The sequence below is a fragment of the Nyctereutes procyonoides genome, unplaced genomic scaffold, assembly GCF_905146905.1.
Source record: "Nyctereutes procyonoides isolate TBG_1078 unplaced genomic scaffold, NYPRO_anot_genome, whole genome shotgun sequence".
NCBI lineage: Eukaryota > Metazoa > Chordata > Mammalia > Carnivora > Canidae > Nyctereutes > Nyctereutes procyonoides.
This window is the reverse complement of record NW_026575031.1, coordinates 9,653,450-9,663,278: the sequence shown is the minus strand read 5'-3', so window position 1 is coordinate 9,663,278 and position 9,829 is coordinate 9,653,450. Positions and strand designations below refer to the sequence as shown.

Genomic DNA, 9,829 nt, shown 5'->3' with positions numbered 1-9,829 from the left:
GTCTGAATCCATTGTATTTCTGGTAGAAAGAAACTTTGGAAGAATACTTATTGAACTACCAGCAGGTCAGCATTTTATTAAGATTAACAACATGTTTAACATCAAACAACACACTTTATTGCAAATAGGGAATAAGGCAGCTTCTGCAGGAATCTCTGAAATACCATTCAGGAACACAAACTCATGCAATTGCCTTTTTTATCTAGCACAGAAAAATATATCATACTCATACAGTTTAAAAATAATTGCCAGTCTGGCCTAACCAATAATCTTTGGTAATAATGTCTCTGAACAAGTATAGACAGGAACTCCTTTTTGATCTAGAGAGCATTCTAGCTCTGTTTTAAAAGCAGACTTCAGAGGCTGCCTGTGATAGTAAGGGAAGGAGAGAAAAGAATACAAATGAGCCTAAAAACTCACAATTCAAGTTCATTCTGAGTAAGTTCCTTGATTCTGTTCATGCAATGGTCGACAGCATTAATGAGTAAAGGGATCCAACTATCTTCTGGCTGTGGGGTCACATGACTCGCTCTGCAAGTGGAATGAGGAAAGAAGAGAGGTTAAATTTATACTGTCCAGGGAAAATCTACTCTCACCAGGGAGCATAGAGGAAAACTAGTAAGACAAGGCAAGTTTCTTTGTAGAATTTAAGCTGCTCTGCAACTGAAGTGGAAAGAAAACACCACACCCACCTTCTTCCACTTCTTGAAATGGGGCTTTGGGAATTGAGAATGACTGGATGGGCTTATTCTCAAAAAAGCTATTTGGAGAGAAGTCCTCGTACTCACTTAGTAATTTCAAGTGCCTTCTTTAAGACAGATACAAGTTTCGCAGACTAGAAAAGAAACAAAGAAGTTACTCACCCTGAGCCCTACATAAAAAGGGAAGGAGAGCTAACATATATTAAAAGACTCAAGTAATAAAAACCTATTAAAAACAAAAACCCTGAAGGAAACTGCAAAAACAAAAATTCTGATTGGATTAGAGTGGTAGGATTATAGGATTCTTCTCTCTTTACAAAATCTTATTAATATTATTGCTATAATATTTTTATAAGTTTAAAGAAGTTTTAGTACTTTTAAATTTAAAAAAACTAGAAAAAGTCAGAATATAACCTGAATTTACCCCAACTGATGATAGCTCCAAATATATAGCTCAAACAGCTGTTACTTTAAAAAAAAATTTATGTACAGAATTTCAAGCATACCAATAACAAGATAACATGAGGGAATCGTATGCCACCAATATATTTTAAATTTTTAAATTTTATTTTTAAATTTTAAAATTTTTATTGGGGTAATTGACAAGGCATATCGCCAAATGTTATTTCTTAGGAAGTCAATTTCTAAAAAGTGAATGTGAAAAAAAAAGTTAATACCCGAAAGGATCCTATTCTACTTTAAAGTATTTACATTGTAAAGATACATTTGATGTATCTTTGTGAAAAAAAAATGTTAATACCCGAAAGGATCCTATTCTACTTTAAAGTATTTACATTGTAAAGATACATTTGATGAATTTAATTTCCACTACCTAATTTATCAAATATTTTTAGGTTTGGTAATTCTGAATGTAAGATATAATAAGCCATTTGGCAGTTTTACCTCTTTTTCCAATAACTATACAGATAATCCGAGTCTCTAAAAATAAGAAAATAGAATTCTCTCTAGCACAGAACCCAGGATTAGAAAGAATACGATTAAGATCAGATTTTTACAAAGAGTTTGACCCTCTAGTTAGATCATCCAATAGGTTTATATTAGAACAGATTTTGTTTCTGGACACTATTTTTGCCCAAACTAGAAATCAGAATAATGACTTTAGGTTAATAGGATCCTAAAGTATTGTGGTAATTCAGACTTTCTTTTCAAAGTAGCATTTGCTAAGGTCTTTGGGTTTTTCTCAGTGATTACCCAAGTTGTTACAGAAGAGAGTACTACCAGAACTCGTGGCTATTATAACTATAAATATTATAAATATTTATCGAGCAGAAATACATGTAAGAACTGTGACATTATCGTTGTACTCGCATCCAAGTGTAATAAATAAATATATTCCCTAGAGATTAAAGGAAATACTAGAGGCTAGTGAAATCCTACCAGTAGAGTCACTAGCTATTCCTTCAAAGCTGGTACTTACATTGATTCGCACAGTCAAGTGGCACATAGGTGGATATATGCTCAGAGCCAAATCATCCACACTAAGGGCAGAAAACAAAAATAACCATTAACAAAAAAAAGTAACAAAGCTCAACTGGGTAATTTCCAGTACACAATTAAGGAGTGACCAGTGAGGATATAACTGTCCCTTAAATTCCTATCAATTCCTTAAATTGGGCAACTAGAATCAACTCAACTGATATTTACTAAACACGTATAGACTCCATTTCACTAGGAAGCTGGGAGGAAAAAACTCCCTTGGCCCATATGATAGGACATGATTAATTCAGTTAAAAATGAGAGGATCTGGAGGTGCCTGGGTGGCTCAGTGGATTAGGCATCTGACTCTTGGTTTTGGCTCAGGTCATGATCTATAAGGCCAGGCCAGAGATGAGAGATCGAGGCCCACCCCTCTGGGCTCAGTACTCAGCAGTGAGTCTGCTTCTCTAATTGCTCTCCTTCTGCCCCTCCCCTCTCCCCTGCTCAGTGCTTTTGGTGCTCTATTTTTTTTAAAAAAGGGAAAATCTGAAACCATCAATTTAATAACTGATGCAAATGGAGTTCATCCATGGAATGCCACTCAGGTGGGCACTACTTTACCCAAGTGATGAAATTTAGTGCCACCAATAATGGGAGAAACTTACACTACATGCCTCTCTGATATGATACAATGAGAAGCATAAAACACTCAAATATATGATATCCTTGCCAAAAAAATATTTAACTTGAATATAATCTATAATCATGACAAAGACAATCACATGAATCTTAAGTTTGGGGTATTTTACAAAACAACTGACCTAGATTCTTTAAAAAGTAAATGTCAAAAAATACTAAAAAAGACAGGGACTGTTATAGTTGCAAGAGACAACCAAACCAGACTACTGTAAGAGATGACAATCAAATACAATGTGACACCATGATAGAACCCTGGATTAAAATTTTTAAAAAGCTATGAAATACATTTTAGAAATAAATGGAGGAAATTTGAATATTAAATATTATTCTAATCAATGTTAAATTTCTTGGATGTAATAATAAGAATGTTCTTAGGAGATACATGCTGAAATATATATGGGTGACATGTCATTGATGTCTGCAACTTACTCTCGAATGGTTCAGGAGAAAAATAGCACATCTATCCATAGAGAAATGAGCCAATATTGAAAAAAAAAATGTGAACAACAGGTGAATCTAGATGAAGGATATATGGATGTTCACTGCAATACTTTTTCAACTTTCCTGTAGGTTGAAAATTTTCAAAAAACTGGGAAAAGCTTGGGGTGACAGCACAAGCTGATATTCTATGCTGCTGCTCACGTTTCAAGTGGGGATCCTGCTTACCTAGGGCTGATCTCATCAGAAATATCCACAATGTCGTCCAGCTGGGCCACCTGATCCTTCTTACCATTCTCTGCCACTGAGATCCGGATTTTCTTCAGGCAGGCTTTGGATGCTCTCACCAGTGCAAGGCATGGGATTATGAGCTCTTGATCTTCCTCTGACCAATATAAGTCTCGATTGTTTGGATACCCCAACCCATCATTCTCTTCATCACCATTGTTGTCAGAGTTGTCCTCAGTGTCATTCAAGAGGCCACAGTATGGGTCACATTCTTCTACAGCCTAAGACATGCCAAAAAGAAAAAAAAAAAGAAAAGAGCCTATTACACTTACAGCATCATATCTAAGCTATCCCAAAAACGTCAAGCCAGCTACCTTACCAATGGCCACCAACTTGAATCACTTCCTAAACTCCGTTCTTACTCTCCTAGCCCAGTAATGGACAGAGAGGAATGGTACTAAAACACACAGTGGCATGGGCTAGAAGATGGGAGTTGAAATCCAGGAGTGAGGATGGGATTTATTGAATCAATGCCCAGGGCATCTCCTTCCTTTATAGTCTCATCTATCAAGGAGTTGTCCCCTCACCTGCTCCATTTCCTCATGTGCATCCTTCACAAAATCCACATTCTTCGTCAGCATTGAAAGGGCTGCAGCTTTGTTATCTATGAGTGAAAAATCAGAAGCACTAGAATTAGAGAAGAAACTTCAAAATTCTGTCAAGCCTGCAAATGACAACCAACAGTGTTTGCATTTGAGGAAAGTACCCAGGACAGTCAACAAGAGCACGGTCTAATGTAAAAGTTTTCTAACACCCATCCTCTGGGTACTCAGATAGGAGTTAAAAAGCTTTTCATCATTCACCACAAGAAGAAACAAAATGGTCCCTTGATGTTTCTCATTGTGGTCTTCTTGGACGAACACTGTTTTTGATCTAGCTGGCACTATCTCCTAAGTGCTTCAGTGTGTCCCATAATACTGCTCCTGGGGCAGGACCAGGAGAACAAACCACATCTGTTCAACTAGATAGGGCTACAGAAAGAGGGCTAAAAAAAGTATAAGAACTAAAAATACTAAGAAAAAAATATTAATACTTCTCTTTTGATATTGGTGATAAACTCTATGTATTTCACTAAACTATAAAGTAAAATACTTACATGTCACAAAACTAGAAATGAGATATGAGAGAACTGTCTGCCTTGGCCAGCAGAGTCAATGGCCCATTTCCAGTTCTTACCCACCTTTTGGTATTCGAGGTACCTGCTGGCATGCAGCCCAGACACTGTTGTAGGAAATAAGGTCACTGTTCTCTAGGCTGGAGAAAGGAAATCAATAAGGATATATCAATAACCAAGGTTCTTCTTTCCTAAAAAGCTCCTTCTTGCAAGTCATCATTCACAGCTGTTAGTAACTCTTGTTGAAATGAGGTTTTTTCCCCTCCCTGAAGCAAGGAATCCCATTAACTGACAACCCAAACTATGGCATCACTACCTCTGAGCTGGAGTTATGAAAAGCACATCCACAAGTTGAGCCATTCCATCTATGATGTCCAGAGTGGCATTCCGTACCAGCTTTCTCAGGGTGATTCCTGAAGAAACCCAAAGACTAAGTAGCCTGGTCTTCTTTCCAGAAGTCACCACCTGCTTTCTCGAGAGTTTAACTCCTTTAGAACTTGAGGTAACATGCACCCACATGCTTGAATTGCAGTGCCAATACAAAACTCAAGTCTTATGTATTTCCCCATATCATTTTCTTGTTCCTCCCACTATTCCTGAGTGCTGAATGAGAAAGATCTGAAACAAAATCTTTCCATGACAGTATGTATATATTCATTAAGGTTAATGGTCTCTTGATAACTGTGGATGAAACACTTGAAGTTTAAACCATCTGTGACTAACCCTGAAGATCCATGAGACACGTATTCATTTATAATTTTGGCACAATCATAAAGCATTAATCTATGGTCAGGGACAGAGGTCATTTAACCTGTAAGGGAGCTCAGAAACAGGGTGGGATGTAATATGGGTGGAGGAGACTGGGGAGGCCCCTATAGATCCAGCATCCATAGTCGTTAGAATGAGTTAGAGATGGGGTAGCCAGTAAGAATTAAAAGCCTTACAGTCAGGCAAAGCAGGGAAGATGGTAATACAGCATCCATACCTTAGCATAAAGGCTTATTTACGGATGTCACTGATGTTATAAAATTACCCTTGAGTGCATTTTATGGGAGAAAGTTACATTACATGCTCAAATTGAGGAAAAGGTAAAAGTCTCAGGACAGAAGCTGTCATATTAGCAAAGATATACTCTATAACCCAACATTTCTGTATATACATTGGCTTACCTTGATCCTTGGGAAGTGAATAGTATACTGTAATGATTTCCTTGATGGCAGTATGGATTTGTTCACAGAACCTCTGGGTTTCCTATGAGGTGAAGGGTCAATTTCAGAATGAAAAAAAGAAAGAGATTAGATTCATCAGCCCATCTACTGTAGAAGAGAGCAGACATCTGTACAGTATGATCTACAAACATTTTCTGTAGTCCTTTTAGTTAGGCTTTGTGCTATTCTTGCTGTATAGCCGAGAGTAGTTAGCTGGACATCAGAGAATGAGGTGACAACTCAAAAAAAGCATTAAGAAACAGGAGGAAATCTTATTGCTAATACTTTATATCTTGAGATATTCATGATCTACTGTGAGGTATTCACTGTATCTTAGACCAGGAGATGGCAACTGTGGCCTATGGGCCAAATTAGGTCCACTGCCAGTTTTTATAAATAAAGTGTTCCTGGCACACAGCCACACTCTTGTTTACATGTTACTTCCAACTGTGTTCACGCTACAAGGGCAAAGTTAACTAGTTCACCCATGAAGCCTAAAATGTTTACTATTTGGCTTTTTAGATTAGACCTCTTTTTTATTTTTTTTATTAATTTTTATTTATTTATGATAGTCACAGAGAGAGAGAGAGAGGCAGAGACACAGGCAGAGGGAGAAGCAGGCTCCATGCACCGGGAGCCCGATGTGGGATTCGATCCCGGGTCTCCAGGATCGCGCCCTGGGCCAAAGGCAGGCGCCAAACCGCTGCGCCACCCAGGGATCCCACTATTTGGCTTTTTAGAGAAGAGTTTGCCAACCCTTAGACCATTAACCAGATGTCTGATCTCTCTCTCTAACAGAATCACAATATACCTAAAGGTAATTAGCATAGATTCTATATTGCTCAGTGTTGACTATTTTCCTTCCAAGTAGTCACTGGCTTTCTCCTATCTTCCTTGTCCTCACTTTCCTGCTAAATTCTAAGCCAGTGCTATGTAAAATATGGTCCACATATTGGTGCCAGTCTATGAACAGTTACCAGTCTGGGATGGAAGATAAGTACAGTGATTGAGAGTAACTGCTTAACACTTTTTATGACAATGTAACATTGTTTCAACATCCAAAAACATTTAAAAAAAACAAACAACACAAACCATTTTTCAGTAGACTAACATGCTAAGATCCTAAGAAAGCAAATGGGATTCAAATACATATACCTCAAATAAAACTAAAACTTTTCACCTGTGAGTGAACCCACTGTCCTGAGCATGTACAGAAAAATAATTCTATGCTGCTCCTCATAGTGTCCTACTAGCTGTGAATTTTAGCAACAAGTCCTAAGTATATTGAAAGAAAGGATCAACAGATAAAAATAAGGTAATATTACTCCTTTTGAAATAAATATTGACTTCCTTAAGCAAAGCTTTTAAAATGCTCTCTAACAATTCATTTCTTATTTTCTTATCACAGTTCTCTGGGACCTAAGCGGGGGTAGGGGGTAGGGAGAGCTTATTGTAGGTGCAGCAAAGAATATTTTTTCCATTTTAAAACATCTGGATAAAAAAAATAAAACATCTGGATATATAGATTGAAAAAAGGATCAAACCGCTGATTATTAAAACCAAATAAGGCAATGAATATGCCATTTTTAAAATAATCTTACTCTCAAATTCAGTATACCTAGTTCTGGAAAAATAGCATAAAGCATAGCCATAGCCAACATGTTTATTTTCATCAATTTTATAATAACTGGTTATTTAAAAATGCATAAATTCAGGGTGACTGGGTGGCTCAGTTGGTTAAGCATCTGCCTTCAACTAGGGTCATGATCTCGGGGTCCTGGGATCTGGCCCAGAATGGGGCTCCCTGCTCAGTGGGGAGTCTGCTTCTCCCTCTCCCTCTGCCCCTCCCCACCACTTGTGCTCTCTCTCAAATAAATAAATAAAATCTTTAAAAATAAGTAAATAAAAATAAAAATGCATAAATTCTTGTTCCATCAATTCCACTTCTGATATACATATATACAAAGATTGTCTTAGGCAATTTACACAGCACTGTTTATAATAGTTACAAGTTGGAAAGAGCTTTAATGTCCACATAAAGTATCATTAAACAAATTATAGTTATATACACTCTATTGAATACCATGCAGCATTACAAAGGACTGAGCAACTTCATATGTGCTGCTAAGAATCAATGTGCAAGCCATGTTGTTAATTGTTTTTTAAAGGAAGGTCCAGAAAAGTGTTTATAGTTTATAGTATCCTATCATTTGTGTAAAAAAGAAGAGGGCATATACACATGAGTGTGTATGTGCATCGAATATATATGGAATAATACAAAAGTAACTGGGGAGGAGAAATATAAAATTTTTAGCACACTAAAATTTGACATTTTCTGAATTTTATATTGTACATATATGTTACTGATTAAATATAAAAAGCAATTCAATACAAAAAGGCTATTATGTAGTATAACAGAAAAGGTGTCGTTTAGACATCATGGACCCTAATTTAAATGCTAGTTCCACTCTTATTTACCTTAACCCGAGCCTCTAAGCCTGCTTACTCATCTGTCAGGTGGGAATTACGTATGTGAAAACACTTAGCAAATAGCGAATGTTAAAAAAATATTTATTAGAAAGGAAATAACCAGGATGAACTGCAGATTGAACCAACACCTATTTGAATGACCTGAGCACGGCATGCCAGGGGCTGACTGCCCTTGGCAACCTCGCAACCCTGCGAGGTGAGAACCGCAATCTTACCTGACAGGTGTGGAAAATTAACCCCCTGGCTTCAGTGTAAAGGGTGGAAAGAAAGAAAACGACTGGATCCCTAATGAACAACGAGGCAAGCACAAGGATTCCAGGAAAGTAAAGCCCACCTGCGGAGAGGGCAGTGGAACTCGGGAGAAGACTTCAGTCAGGGTCGTGGCTTCCCTCGACACGTTCTCTGCTGCCCCGTCTGCGGGATGACAGAGGGGAGGGGCCATGTTGTCAGTGCCAAAGGGAGAAGCCTGCAGCTGCTGCGTGGACTTTGAAGATGTCAGCCTTACAGGCTGAAACGTCTCAAAAACACCTCCCCGGGGATCCCTGGGTGGCGCAGCGGTTTGGCGCCTGCCTTTGGCCCAGGGCGCGATCCTGGAGACCCTGGATCGAATCCCACGTCGGGCTCCTGGTGCATGGAGCCTGCTTCTCCCTCTGCCTATGTCTCTGCCCCCCCCCTCTGTGACTATCATAAATAAATAATAAAAAAATAAAAAAAAAAACACCTCTCCGGATCAGTGTTTCATATCCCAACCTCCGAAGTGCAAAGGACTGAGAGGATGCGGCGGGGGGAGGAAAAGGGGGGGGGAAGCGGGAGGGAAAGGGGTCGTCAGTACCCTGGAAGGGATGAGAAACAGAAGTCCCCAATAGGAGAGGCACTCACGGAGTCTCCTCCAAAACGTCTCAGCATTAAACTCCTTGGTGGTCTCCCGGGCTTCGCCGACTGTAGCCGGTGTAGCATGTGGACCGGGGGTGGCAAACGGAAGAGCACAGGTAAGCGGAGCCACCCCGGCCCCGGCCCCGGCCCCGGCCCGCCCCCGCCCCCGCCGGCGCCACAGCCGGCCTCTTCCCTAACCGAGCCCGCCCCTGCCGTCACCAGTCCCCAAGGCGTCAGCTCACCCCGCACGCCAGGCAGGAGCAACCGCAGCTCCACTGCCAAGCGCCGGATCTGCTCCAAAGGCGGATCTAGGGTGGGGACTGCGGCTGTAGGTGCAGCTGTGCTCGCCATCTCAGAAGATCGCCTGGAACCTCCAGACGGCAGCGGCCGAGGCAGCTGCCGGGGCCGCACTGCAGTGGGCGCTCCACTTCCGGCAGCCACAGAGCCGGGTTTGTTTCCGGCAACAACTCGCCTGGCGCCGCCCCGGGGCCCGAGCCACACCCGTTCTCATCTCCCGAGGCCGGGCCACGCCCCCTCCCGACTCCCGAAGCCTGGCCCCGCCCCCGAGAGTCCCGGCCACG

At 40.3% G+C, this 9,829-nt stretch overlaps 1 protein-coding gene across 1 annotated transcript; it reads right to left on the bottom strand.

Annotated features, from left to right (window-relative positions):
* Positions 1-94: 94 nt before the first annotated feature.
* CCNDBP1 (cyclin D1 binding protein 1) lies at positions 95-9,704 on the bottom strand. Its single transcript, XM_055316797.1, has 11 exons — positions 9,491-9,704; positions 9,255-9,314; positions 8,710-8,789; positions 5,847-5,928; positions 4,994-5,090; positions 4,744-4,817; positions 4,091-4,167; positions 3,504-3,784; positions 2,140-2,200; positions 789-835; positions 95-531 (listed from the first exon to the last, which is right to left on the bottom strand). The coding sequence occupies exons 1-11, from the start codon at positions 9,597-9,599 to the stop codon at positions 417-419; spliced, it is 1,083 nt and encodes a 360-aa protein (XP_055172772.1). The 5' UTR covers positions 9,600-9,704; the 3' UTR covers positions 95-416.
* Positions 9,705-9,829: the final 125 nt, after the last annotated feature.

Excerpts from the sequence above, each read along its gene's own strand:
- CCNDBP1 (XM_055316797.1), bottom strand. The coding sequence starts at position 9,599 with ATGGCGAGCACAGCTGCACCTACAGCCGCAGTCCCCACCCTAGATCCG. Across the intron at positions 8,790-9,254 it reads GACGTTTTGGAGGAGACTCC|ACGGGGCAGCAGAGAACGTG; the intron begins GTGAGTGCCTCT and ends GTCATCCCGCAG. Across the intron at positions 4,168-4,743 it reads GGTACCTCGAATACCAAAAG|ATAACAAAGCTGCAGCCCTT; the intron begins GTGGGTAAGAAC and ends TTTCACTCATAG.